This window comes from Boleophthalmus pectinirostris, unplaced genomic scaffold (genome assembly GCF_026225935.1).
Source record: "Boleophthalmus pectinirostris isolate CB_2022bp ecotype Guang Dong unplaced genomic scaffold, ASM2622593v1 HiC_scaffold_17, whole genome shotgun sequence".
Lineage (NCBI taxonomy): Eukaryota > Metazoa > Chordata > Actinopteri > Gobiiformes > Gobiidae > Boleophthalmus > Boleophthalmus pectinirostris.
Window position 1 is genome coordinate 37,282,002 of NW_026571115.1, and position 14,722 is coordinate 37,296,723.

A 14,722-nucleotide genomic window follows, 5' to 3' on the forward strand; every position below is an offset into this window, starting at 1 on the left:
CCCGCAGCCAATCAGAGCCCGCCGAGAAAGTAGCGTTATTTTATTATATTTCAAAACAAATACGACAATTATTTAACTGAGAACAAAAAAGAAAAAAAATAAATAAATAAAATAAAATAAATAAATAAACAACTAACTATAGAAATTATATACAAATATCTAACTGAGAAATAAAAAAAACACACGCACAAACTACGTGTAGAAAAAATATAAACAAATATCTAATTGAGAAATTAACAAAAAAAAAAAAAAAAAAAAAACATGTACTAACTACGTATAGAAATTATATATACAAATATCTAACTGAGAAAAATAAATAATAAATAAATAAACAACTAACTATATAAATTATATACAAATATCTAACTGAGAAATAAAAAAACACACACACAAACTACGTGTAGAAAAAATATAAACAAATATCTAATTGAGAAATTAACAAAAAAAAAAAAAAAAAAAAAAAAAACATGAACTAATTACGTGTAGAAATTATATATAGAAATATCTAACTGAGAAAAAATAAATAAATAAAAACAAACTAACTATGTGTGGAAATTATATAAACAAATATCTAATTGAGAAATAAATTTAAAAAACTAACTACATTTAGAAATTATATATACAAATATCTGACTGAGAAAAAAAAAACTACGTATAAAAATTATCTCTACAATTATCTAACTGCGAAATACAAAAAACACAAACTAACTACGTGTAGAAATTATATCTACAAGTATTAGTTAAATGTTATTTCTTTGTCTGGAATGTTTCACAGTATGGCATTAAACCTTTTGATCTTCGCAGAGACCAAACTGGACCAAGTTCCAGGTCAGATCTGTGGAAGGCGAATCCGCTCCCAGTCAGAATGTTTGTTTTTGTCTCGATTTTTTGAGCTATAAAACCACCTGTAATTGAATAAATGTAAAGTAGAGGTGTTTAAAGTCACACTGTGGAATATTCCAGGCTGAGCAATGGCGTATCCATAGAAACAAGCAGGTGACGGACCCAAAAAGCTTTAAATTGTGTTTTTATGTGATTCTATTCAGATAAATATAATATAGTATATTATTAATATAATTTATAGTTTTGCACCTGTCTGGAGCTGCTGGGCCGACAGGTGCTCTGTTGGCAGGTGCTCTGCTGGCAGGTGCTCAGGGTGACAGGTGGAATCCCAATCTCAACATGAACGCGGTCATTGTGTCCTTGAGCAAGACACATAACCCCCCTGGTTTATAATTACACTGTACTATATACTGCTTCCAGTAGGAGTAAAAGTACAGAGTCTGAAAAGTACTCAGATAAGTACTCTTCTATCAAAGAGTTACTCAAGTAAAAGTAACTGAGTACGACTCATCACCTCAACTTTTTAAACCGAGAGTCAGAGTCAGAGTTTGTAACATGACGAGTCAAGAAACAACCACAGAGAAAAAATACTCTGCTCCTCTGACCCTCTGTACTACAATACTACAGTATAAATAGTACTACAATATTCATTATAAATGTACTACAGTATAAATGTACTACAGTACTACAATATTCATTATAAATGTACTACAGTATAAATGTACTACAGTATGCAGTATAACAGTACTAGAGTATGCAGTATAAATGTACTACAGTATAAATGTACTACAGTATACAGTATAAATGTACTACAGTATAAATGTACTACAGTATACAGTATAAATGTACTACAGTATAAATGTATGCAGTATAAATGTACTACAGTATAAATGTACTACGTATACAGTATAAATGTACTACAGTATACAGTATAAATGTACTACAGTATAAATGTATACAGTATAAATGTACTACAGTATGCAGTATAAATGTACTACAGTATAAATGTACTACAGTATACAGTATAAATGTACTACAGTATAAATGTACTACAGTATGCAGTATAAATGTACTACAGTATAAATGTACTACAGTATAAATGTACTACAGTATGCAGTATAAATGTACCACAGTATAAATGTACTACAGTATGCAGTATAAATGTACTACAGTATAAATGTATTACAGTATGATTCTCTGCACATCTGTTGCTGTGCACGTGCACGGCGTGCGTGGACAGGCGAGCACGAGCCCACCCCAAACCCCGGTCACGTGCACAGCGCGCGTTCGATTGGAGTGTAAACATGTGACGTCAGAGCACACCCGCCGGAAATGTGTTTAAAAAATAAAATATTATAAAATCTGTTTGTGAGTTTTTATTTTGTCATTGTGTTTAACCTGAAGAGAGAGTTTCTGAGTTCTTCTCTCAAACACAAAACACTCTATTCCACCTTGTGATGTCATGTGCTATACAGGAAGTGCTCCACTGTGTTTTAAACTTCACACACCTGCACTAGATTCATTTGGATCTTTTCAGCCCTGAATTACAAATCTCTGCTGAACTGAAGTTAAAAAGAGCGGTTCACTTTAAAATCAGCACTTCGCATGTGACATACGGGACATTTAACTTAGACTCAGACAAACTTTATTGTACCACAAGGGAACTTATTTGGATTTTATTTGGAAATTATTATTTAAATAGATAAAACTTTGAAGATTTTAATATAAAATCGAAAGTGCAAAGCAAACACCTAATCTGAAACGCAGATTATGATTTATGTTTAATGGTTTTACGGGTGAAATAAAGTCCAGAAAATGGTGTTGTTTACGCTGCGTGCTTTTATTGTGAAGGGTCGGACCGGACGCGCTGCTGCAGACGAGCCTCGGGGAGAGAAACGAGGGCAAAGAGACTGCGTTTGGTCCGAAAAAAGTCACGTTTTAGAGCGAACACCACCGCGCTACGGTCGCCACGGAAGGTTCAAGGGTGAGTGCACGCGCTGCCAAAGCCGCTCACGCCATGTTTGCGTTTTAAGATTTGTTTAAGTGTCTGCAAACGGGCGAAAACTCGGAGACGAGGCGAGAAGCTGCGTGCAGATGGCAGTTGCGACACATGCGAGCTCGAAATAAACACGATCGTTAACGGTGCGGGGAGCGGGGGCACGCGGGTTTGCGCCGGTGGATCGTTCGGTAACGTGTCACAAAGCGCCGGTGACATGACACTCCGCGGATGGACCCGCAGCGGCGCGGCTAACGCGGCCGAAGCTAACGAGGCTCACGGTGGTGTCAGAGGCTGCGGTGTTTACGTGCATCCTGCAAAGAAAAGCAACGCACGGGTTCGAAAAGGACCGAGCGTGCACGAAACGAGATTTGAGAACGTGCTTGAAATGTTTTTGGAGAGTTTCATGACGCGTAAATGACCGTAATATCATGACGCATACGTAAATCTACTGTACGCACACGAGAATCTTTTGTTTCTCAAATGTGACAGTGCAGACGCTTCGAGGGGCTCTTACTGTTATTGTTTAGTTAAAATGCACATTAATAACCATGTGTGCATTATACAGAAATGTACGGATGTAACAACAACCGAAATATCGTGATATTGTATCGTCGAAAGTCTCACAATAATATCGTGGACTGTCGCAACATATCGAATCACAAGTTTCTTTATTTAAATGTAGGTTTTATAGTAGCAACAGCTTATAAACATAGAGAACGACTACGGATGCAATGATATCCAAATCTCTCTGTACGATATTATCACGATATGCATCGCATGTTACGATATTTATTGCGATATTTTGCAGAGGCTGATATAATTGCAGACAGGACACTTTTTTTGCTTTTAAAACACCCTGACAAGATTTTGGTGTGAATCATTTCCATCATAATTCCAAGAATTCAAGTAAAAAACATATTTCTTCATGTTGTCTGCGCTGAAATGAATCATGGGAAATGTAGTTTCCGGTGGTTATAAACTGTTACTACTGTAAAACCTGAATTTAAATAAAGAAACTTGTGATTCGATATATTGTGATGGTCCACGATATTATTGTGAGACTTTTGACGATACGATATCACGAGTTGTTGTACAGTTGTAGGGAGTATTATCTGTTCCATAAGGGTGAGTTGTTGTACAGTTGTAGGGAGTATTATCTGTTTCATAAGGGTGAGTTGTTGTACAGTTGTAGGGAGTATTATCTGTTCCATAAATGTGAGTTGTTCTACAGTTGTAGGGAGTATTATCTGTTCCATAAGGGTGAGTTGTTGTACAGTTGTAGGGAGTATTATCTGTTCCATAAGGGTGAGTTGTTGTACAGTTGTAGGGAGTATTATCTGTTCCATAAGGGTGAGTTGTTGTACAGTTGTAGGGAGTATTATCTGTTCCATAAGGGTGAGTTGTTGTACAGTTGTAGGGAGTATTATTGTTACATAAAGGTGAGTTGTTGTACAGTTGTAGGGAGTATTATCTGTTCCATAAGGGTGAGTTGTTGTACAGTTGTAGGGAGTATTATCTGTTCCATAAGGGTGAGTTGTTGTACAGTTGTACAGAACAGAAAACGTAAAAGTGGCGTCGTGTCTTCATTTTTTATTCCGCGTTTAGACAAGTTTTTTCGGGAGTAAATCTGTTGCAGTCGGTGAGGCAAAAGTGTGTGGAATTGGACTGTGTGATGCCAGTCGACTCGGTGGTGATGTTTGTCACGTAAACGTGTACACGACCTGAGCACATGTGACCAGAGTTTTGCGTCTTGGGCAGTGTAGACGGAAACATTATGGTGGAGCCTATTCAACTTTTACACTCTGGAGGCTGGGTTCAGATTTTTGCGTTTTTCAGTCCCAAAAACACCGTCACCGTCTAAACAAAAGACACTTCCCATCACATATTTTGTCGTTTTTACTAGAGCCCGACCGATATGGATTTTGTTTTTGCCGATATGATACCGATATAATGGGAGTTGGAGCTGCCGATAGCCGATATAATCGCCGATATATTTAGTGATGTAAAAATTCACTGTAAATCTTGAATTATTAAAAAAAAAAACTTAGGTTTGGCTCTTGTGGATTTTAAACTGGGTTTATTTAGGCAACATTTATTGTTATTCTGACTCTTTACATGACATGTCATAGGACTAAAGCAGGTCTAAGGCAGGTCTTAATCAGGACTAAAACAGATCTAAACTATGTGTAAAACAGGACTAAACCAGAACTTAACCAGGACTGAGTGTCGGGACTCGGTCTCTCCCTCTCTCGACCCCAAGATTAGTCCTGGTTTATTTATTTTATGCTGAATATACTTATGCATGTTTTTTTTTTATCCTATGCACACGCAGATTTCTGAAAGTTTCGTTTTTAGCCGCTGCCGCTGTCAAACTACCAAGAGTCTGCACACGGCGTGAAGAGAAAAAAGTGAGAGAAAGAGAAAACACGGCTCCCAATGAGGAAGCAGGCTCCTGTCGTTCGCTTCAAAGAGCCGGATCTAAGAGCCGCTTCGTTCGCGACCGACCCATAACTACTAGCTAGTAAAGAAACTACAGCTATTAGCCTTTAGCCGTAAATGCTGCGCGCCGCGGTAATTAATTATATGCGCAAATTTCATCATTTACACGTCTATTCACAGCTCATTTACATATCAATGCTGGTCCAGTAACAAATATACGGCCAATGTAAACACTTTACAATAGACCAATAGAAAACAGCCTGTTTATGTGCGGGAGCTACAGCAGCTAATCGCTAACAAAACCAAACCTATCTTCAAAGTCGATGCATTTCCAAAACTCACCGCTCACACAGGCTCCTCCTCACATCACAAATCTGAACTAATAAATGTCCTTTTAATCCAGACTCAAACCGATTGTCCGTAAAAAGAAAATAATCTCAGTGTTTGGATCAATATCTGCGGATGTAAACAAACGCACGTGACTCTGGGGGTGTGTTCAGGGGCAGTACGAACACACGCAGACAAATGACTCGCGGAGCCACATATTTGGACATTTATATATTTGTAAATTGGATTAAATGAACATAATGTAGAGAGTCTAAGCTTTATAAGGATGTATAACATGCCCACATGAAATATCGGCCCCTATCAGCAAGTATATCGGCCGATAGCCGATATGCTTCCAGGTGCTCATGTCGGCCATCCGATATATCGGTCGGGCTCTAGTTTTTACCCATAAGCGTTCGCGTATAAACAGGACCTCAATGATTTAAAAACTAGGGCTGTGCAAAAATATCAATGTAATTGTATCGTTGAATGTGATGATTCAGTATCGATATCGTGGGCTGCTGTATCGATATATCACCAAGAGGATGGAAGGAGGTTTATTTTACTAAATGATTTAGTTCCAGCTCCAGTTTTGTTGTTTGTTCAGAGGAAGGAAACTCGTTTATGCGACACATTTGACATTTTCTAGCCTGATTCATCAGCCGGTTTCACTTCGTAGAAACCGTCTGACCTCACAGTGTTAGGATTCGTTCGCTCGACCGTAGGCGGGTACCGTATTTTCCGCACTCTAAGGCGCTTTGGATTGTGGCGCGCAGTCGTTTTTTGATGGGGTTGGAGGATTAAGAGCGCGTCCCATAGTGCAGAAAATACGGTACTTTTTAAAATTTAACCAATCGCTGCTGTTTGGTCATGACGTATGTAATGCACCAAATCCCGTAGGAAGACCAAACATTCACCAAACATTCTCTTTTTTTCCAGTGTGTGATAGTATTTTGTTCCCGGGGTGAACATTCCGCTGTAGTAAAGTGACCCCCCCCTGTAGGATTTTGACTCCTCTTACTTTTTTCTTTAGTCGTTACTTATCTAATCATTATTTTTCATGTCATTTACTTTTATTATATATTTCTACATATTCACGAACTTTTAAGGTATTTTAAAGAATGTTTTGTTGGAGAACGACTTTGTGTAAATGTAACGTGTTGTTAAAATTGCATATACATAACAATCTTGTCACTTTTTACTTTGTATTTTACATTGATATGGTTTTTAGTTTGTTATGTTCAGATAATCCTTCATCAGAATGTCAGTTTAGGCGACGATTTGTAAGAATAACCACCTTGAATTTAGTCATGTTGTGTTATTAAATCTTCTCCTGTCATCTGTTTAACAACTAAACTGATCAGCTCTGTTTATTTGAACAAGATTCCAAATCATTCTACATCACTTTGATTAACTAACGACTTACTAAAATATGTGTTTAAACAACTAAGTCATTTTTAACATTCTAAAGTTACAATCCACATAAAAAATGCATCTGAGTTCTTCCAAAAACACTTTTAAATATGTCAATATGTTTTAATTTGCAGATATAGTTTTAGTATTCAAAGTTTTTCTATAGAATTCAAGTTGTTTATTAATAAAATATAGATTTTTATAGGGGGGTCAACATACCAGAATAGGATTTTGACCCCGGGGTCAAAATGCTTCACCACACCGGCTTTAAATCCTCGGGATCTCGGGAATCGTCGACAACACAGAATGTCTGTCTCTTCTCTGACTGGCTGGTCAAACTCGCACTTCGGTGTTTTTGTGAAATGTCAAGTGTTTTCTGATTCCTGACCTAGTCTCTGGAGAGAAATGAAACTGAGCGGAGACACTAGGTGGCGCCAGACTGACTACCGTATTTTCCGCACTATTAGTCGCTCTGGATTATAAGGCGCACTGTCAGTAAATGGTCTATTTTCGAACTTTTTTCACAAATAAACCGCGTGGGACTTTAAAGGAAACCCAACCGTGTGATGGGTGAGTGGTTTTTGTTTGTTCGTTCACGGTGACTCTGGGCTTCGTTCAGTTGTGGCGTGCAGGGAGGGTGCTGTCTGGGAAAAAGTAAGAGGAGTCAAAATCCTACAGGGGGGTCACTTTACTATAGTGGAATGTTCACCCCGGGGTCACACACTGGAAAAAAGAGAATATTTGGTGAATTTTATCAAGAGGAAAGATGTTATTGTCCTTCTTCCTACGGGATTTGGGAAAAGCTTAATGTACCAGTTATCCCCGTTAGCGGCGCATTACAAACGTCACGACCAAATGACAGCGATTGGTTAAATGATAAAAAGTCCCCGCCGACCGTCGAGCGAACGAATCCTAACACTGTGAGGTCACACGGTTTCTACGAAGTGAAACCGTCTGATGAATCGGTCCACTGAAAATGTCAAATGTGTCGCATAAATGAGTTTCCTTCCTCTGAACAAACAACAAAACTGGAACTGGAACCAAATTACCGTATTTTCCAGGCTATTAGTCGCTCTGGATTATAAGACGCTCTGTGATTAAATGGTCTATTTTCGAACTGTTTTCACAAATAAACCGCGTGGGACTTTAAAGGAAACACAACAGTGTGATGGGTGAGTGGTTTTGTTTGTTTGTTCGTTCACGGTGACTCTGGGCTTCGTTCAGTTGTGGCGTGTAGGGAGGGTGCTGTCGCTGGATTGTCGGCGTGTTCGCAGTGACTCAGTTGTTCAGTCGTGTCTAGAAGCGGCACGTTGCGCTCGTCGCTTTTTTCTCTTCGTTCCTCCGTTGCGTTCTTTGTCAGCGTGGAGTGATGAGTGTGTCTGTGGGTGTGTTTCGCTGTGCGGTCGCTGTCTGCTCCGTGTGTGTTTGCGGCGTTGTAGTTTACTGAAGTCGTGCTGGGACACCCGAGTGGATTCGTGTATGGGGCGCTCTGGATTGTGGCACGTGGTCGCTTTTTGATGCGGTTAGAGGCTTAAGAGCGCGTCTAATAGCCCGGAAAATACGGTACATTTTCACTGTTTGAGGATTAAACTGTTTGTGTTTCATTTGAACTTTGCACAAGAAGAAGTGTTTTAACAAAGACTTTCAGTGTCACAAACATGATTGAGGCTTAATTTTCAAGTGAACCGTATCGAATCGTTTTGAAATGTATCGTATCAAATCAAAAATACACTGTGTAGAGATATGCATCGTATCGTGGCCTGTGTATCGTATCGGCGACTTCTTAATGATATCCACAAATAAATTAAAAACACAAATACATATATATATATATTATATATAAAAAAAAAAAAAATAATAACACTAATAATAATAAAAATAAAATAATAATGAAAAAAAATAATAATAATGACAATAATAATAATAATGACAATAATAATAATAATAATAATAATGACAAATAATAATAATAATATGACAATAATAATAATAATAATAATAATGACAATAATGACTAATAATAATAATAATAATGACAATAATAATAATAATAATGACAATAATAATAATAATGACAATAATAATAATAATGACAATAATGACAATAAAAACACAAATAAATTTAATTAACCAGATTAATTGTGCAGATTTTAGAGTGAAGATTCAAACAGAACAAAACTTCACTTCTGTAAAAGCCAAAATCCAGAAGTATGAGGTTTGGAGCAGAGTTATGAGCGTGGACTCGTGTGAACTATGATTTCGTAATAAATATTTGTGTTTTTTTTTTTTTTATGAGGAAAACTAAATCGAGCCAAAGTCAGAGGAGTAAAGTTAAATCTGTTGTGTGTTTTTTGTTTCTCGCAGGTTTCACCAGCATCAGCGGCGTCTCTCCCCGGCTCCACGTCTCCACATTTCACAAAACCCATCGTGCCTATTTCATATTTATTATTTCTCCTTTTGGTCTGAGCGCCTCGTCCCGTTCACCAGCAGAACTCTTCGTCGTCACATCGCACCGACATGGCCTCCCAGCAGACCGACATGGACATCCCCGACAACCACAGGGAAAGCTGGCTGGCTCTGCTTTCCGCGGCGGAGGCGTACAGTCAGAAGTCCGGCTGCGACGTGGCCATCCTCACGGCCTGCAAGAAGTTCCGGTCGGGCGAGCAGACGGAGAAGAAGCGAGAGGGCGCCCCCTACCCCCGAGAGTGCGACTTCTCCTACGGCGTGTGGGGCCCGGGGTTCCTGGCCGAGTCGGCGCGCAGGTGAGTCCAGCGCCGAGATCACGCCACCGAAACCACAACGGAGCAAAACTCACCTGCGCGAAGTCGCCCCACGAAACACAAACCTGCACGAAAACTGTGGTTATGTTTACACTGAAACAAATCACCGTATAGGAAACGATCTGCGTCCAGACACGTCGTTTCTGTGTCTGTGAGGTTTCATTCTCCTCACAGCTTTGAGCACATTTGTTTACATTTTACAGAAACAAAACTTAAAACCGCATGACTCATTTGCATAAACTGAGCGCTCAAAAAACAGCTCCCTGTGAATTCGTGGATCATTTGTTTTTCAAAATAAAACCAAAAATAATAAAACGGAAAAAAACAACTATTATCTTCATTATTTGTCTCTAAAACCAAAATGAAAAAAAAAAAAAAAGGATTAAGATTTGTTTTTTTTCAGTTTTCGATTTTGTGTTTAAAAGAAAAATTGAAAAAAAAAAAAACAAAAAAACAGCGAACGGCCTTTTCCCCGTTTCTGTGACTTAAACTCCAGGTCCGGGACCAGACCGGGACTGAGTCTCAGTCCCGGTCTCAGTCCTGGCCCCGGTCCTGGTTCCCGGCCTCAGTCCCAAGCCTCGGTCCCGTTCTAAGTCGTGGTCTCAGTCCCAGACTCAGTCCCGGTCTGGTTCCAGATCTGGTTTAGTCCTGGTTCAGTCCGTTATCCATTTTTTCCATTTTTCATTTAAACTCAAAATCAAAAACTGAAAAAAATGTATTACTATCTGTTTTTTCATTTTGGTTTTGGAGACAAATAATGAAGAAAATTGTTTTTTTTTTTGTTGTTATTTTTGGTTTTATTTAGAAAAATGAATGAACGAACGACATACGGGTTCTTCAGGAGTATCAGTGTTTTCAGGCGTCCACACAGTTTTGGAGATGTTAATGATTCTTTTAAAGGTCAAATTGGGGTCAGCGGCCTCCAGGAAACTTCATAATGAAATAAAACAACACAAAATGTCAATCATTTGTTTTGTTTTGGGTCGATGACGTCGTCCAGCTCCTCAAAATGAGAAACTGGCTCAAAACAGCAGAAAATTTAACCAAACGTTTGTATTTGGTTTGTGCTGTTTTGTGTGTGACTGTTTTCATTTGTGCGAGTTTATTTCTAAAATATCAATTATTATTTTTGCATAAATGATATGAGGTCATTTCTGTTCAGATGACGACAGCGGCTTTAACAAAACTCCATAAAACAAGTGACGAGAAACGACCTGAGGCTGTGGAAAAGTCTGTGTTATTTTATCAAACATGTTGTTTCTCTTCACTCTCTTTGTGGAGTTTTGTTAAAGTCGCTGTCGTCAGCTGAGCAGAAATGACCAAAATATAATTTACACAAAAATAATAATTAATCATTTTAGAAATAAACTCACACAAATGAAAACAGTCAGAGCACAAACCAAATACAAACATTTGGTTTAATTTTCTGCGGTTTTGAGCCAGTTTCACATTTGATAACATTTAAATTACAGAACATTGTACTTTGTTTTAAGTGAAAACGACAATAATCTAGAAGAAAGTAGATTTTTTTTCAGAACATTCTGGTGATAAAATGTTACACGTGTGTAACTGAGCTGGACTTGGACACAAACCCATCTTGGTGTCTGTGTTTGTCTTGATTGTCGTAGTTTTTCAGCGTTGTGCCTTTTGCGGTTTTAATCTTCATGAAACAAAAATGTTCTGGTTGGGAAACCTCGACTCAACACGGAGAGCAGATCTACAAGGAGATGAAGTCACTTTAGCATCTAAAAGTTCACTTCTGTTACGACTCTTCTTACTCTGTAATAACTCAAACATTGTACAAATACGAGCTCATAAATGTCCCAAATGAAAATAAACAAAGTGTACATTTAGACAGTAATTATATAATGAATAATAAACAGAAATACACGATTTATAATGACAGTTAAAATCAGTGACTCACCTCATGTCCAACTCCCATGAACTCACCAGACTCACAGCACCAGGGTCACTTCACTGCAGATCACCACAAGAGGGCGCCACACGACCAAAAGAGCCCGAAAAGAGTCAAGACAAATGTAAATGCAAATACCACATCATCTAAACTTTTAATGTCATGAATAAGATCTATATTTCAACAGCTTTTATAGAATTGTACTTTGTTATAAGTAAAAACATGATCTAGAACAGGAGAGTCAAACTCAAATTCACAGAGGCAAAAATAAAAAACTGGGACAAAGTCGTGGATATTTAAATATTTAATGGTAAATTTCAACATCTGCATGTTTTCTCTTCTTTCCAGATCTGTAATGTTAAACTTTATCTTATTAAATAAATGTTTAATAATAGTTTTGCTTAAACACTGAATCCAGAACAAACAGAATATAAAATAATAACAACATGTTAAATAAATCATGTCTCTATAGTCGATCTGTGTGCGGCGGCAGCTCTAATATATATGGTTATATCGCTGCTCTAGAAGAAAACATCAAGAATAAGTCATTTTTTCTAGCACATTCTGGTGATAAAATGTAATGCATGTGATTAAGTAAACTTTCCAGCACATTCTAATGATAATAATTTGTTTTTTGTTTTTTTCTCTCCTGCACATTCCTGTGATAAAATGTCGTACATGTGATTAATTACACTTTTAATGTTATGAATAAGATCCATATTTAAAGAAATGTTATAGAATTGTACTTTGTTATAAGTAAAAACAACACGATCTAGAAGAAAACATCAAGAATAAGTTGTTTTTTCCCAGCACATTCTGGTGATAAAAGTCAGATTAATCACATGTTTAACATTTTAATATTATGAATAAGAATTGTACTTTGTTCTAAGTGAAAACAACAGTGATCTACAAGAAAACATCAATAATAAGTAGTTTTGTTTAGTTTTTTCAGCACATTCTAATGATAAAATGTTATTCATAACGTTAAAAGTGGAATCACATGCATAAGATCCATATTTAAACAACTGTTATAGAATTGTACTTTGTTATAAGTAAAAACAACATGATCTAGAAGAAAACATCAACGATTAGTTATTTTGTTGTTGTTTTTTCCAGCACATTCTAATTATAAGTCGTTTTTTTTTTTTTTTTTTTTTTTTTTTTCAGCACATTCTGGTGATAAAATGTCGTACATGTGATTAATTACACTTTTAATAATATGATAATAATATGAACAAGATCCATATTTATAACAAAGTACAATTCTATTAAAGTTGTTCAAGTGAAAACAACAATCATCTAGAAGAAAACATCAACAATAAGTAGTTTTTTGTTGTTTTTTTCAGCACATTCTGGTGATTAAATGTTACACATGTGATTAATTACACTTTTAATATTATGAATAAGATCCATATTTAAACAACTTTAAAAGAATTGTACTTTGTTATAAGTGAAAACAACATCTACATCAGGAGAGTCAAACTCATTTTGTTCCGGGCGTCGTGTCCAACCGACTCTGATCCCAAAGTGTCCGGATCAGAAAACTCATGTCATATAAACCCCAAAAATAACAATAAGTTCAAATATTTGTGCAGAGAAACACAAATCTATTACACAAATCTTTTTTAATTGATGAACTTTTTCTTTTACAAAATATTATAATATTATGAACAACCTGAAACTTTAAGAAAAATACAATTTCAACACAAAGTTTGAACATGAACTTGTCTGTAAACAGGAATAAGTAAATTTTTGTTGTAAAATCCTGCACTCGGCTCCACTTTTCTCATGTTGGACATTTTTCTGATGAGGGTGTCACGGTCAACAGTCAAAACGATCGTCCTTTAAGAGCGTTTGGAAAGAGACAAGTCTTCATTTGTGCTGCTCTGGTGGGAGGGGCCACGTACAGAGACGCTGGAGACGCTGCTGTGATAAACACCACAGAAAATTAACAACATTTTAATAGAAAATATAATTACAATATTTTAGTAGAAAATCAGCCGAGGGCCAGACTAAAGGTCTTGGAGGGCCGGATCTGGCCCCCGGGCCGTATATTTGACACCCCTGGACTAGAAGAAAACCTCAAGAATAAGTAGTTTTTTGTTTTTTTCCAACAACTTCTGGTGATAAAATGGTAATATTCTTTGTTTTTTTGTTCTCACGATTATAAAATGTCCCAACGATTATTGCAAAATCATTTTAATCTCGAGAAACGACATCCCCAAACTGAATCAGATTTTATCACGTTTTTGGAGTCACTGATAGTTTACAGTGACATCGCTCTGGAGGAGTTCTGCATGTTTGTCTGTGGTGGAATGTTCAGCGGTTATTACGATGGATGTGACAATAACAGAAATATCGTGACATTGTTTCGTCAAAGGTCTCGCAGAAATATCATGGGACATCGCAATATATCGAATTACAAGTGTGTCTGTAAACATGTGTGTAAACGTGTGTAAACATGTGTGTAAACATGTGTGTAAACGTGTGTAAAAATGTGTGTAAATGTTTGTAAATGTGTGTAATTGTGTGTGTAAACGTGTGTGTGTGTGTGTGTCAGGTACATGGAGGACATCGGCGTTCTTCACTCCACCACGATGCTGACGGCGCAGAGACACACGCGACACAGCGCAGGGGGCGGAGCCAAGATCGAGCTGACCTCTGACCCCGCGGCGGCGCACAGGGCGGTGAGTCTCCGCGTCCGAACTGTCGCTGTTCAGGACTCGACGCGTTTTTCATCACTTCATCTTAGAATCAGGCACTTTTTTTTTTTTTTTTTTTTTTTTTTTGACATTTAAAGGTTCAGTGTGTAACTTTTTCTGGAGGTGTGATGCCCCCTGTTGGACTGTAGGCGTCAGTTCAGTTTGTTCATACAAATTCTGTTTGAGAAAAAGTTGTATTTAAGTTTCATGTTGAGAATTATTCACCAAAACTGATGTTAAAGTTTAGTTTTTACCTGAACGTTAGATTCTTTGACAATCAAGGAATGAATTACAATAAAATAAA

The 14,722-nt window shown here is 37.3% G+C and overlaps 1 protein-coding gene across 1 annotated transcript in view; it reads left to right on the forward strand.

Moving 5' to 3' along the window:
* Positions 1-2,718: 2,718 nt before the first annotated feature.
* Positions 2,719-14,722, forward strand: part of akt1s1 (AKT1 substrate 1 (proline-rich)) — a 20,323-nt gene continuing 8,319 nt past the window's right edge. The window contains 3 exon segments of the mRNA XM_020926049.2: positions 2,719-2,827; positions 9,386-9,783; positions 14,277-14,403. Coding sequence (XP_020781708.1) covers positions 9,539-9,783; positions 14,277-14,403 — 372 coding nt within the window. The 5' untranslated portion in view covers positions 2,719-2,827; positions 9,386-9,538.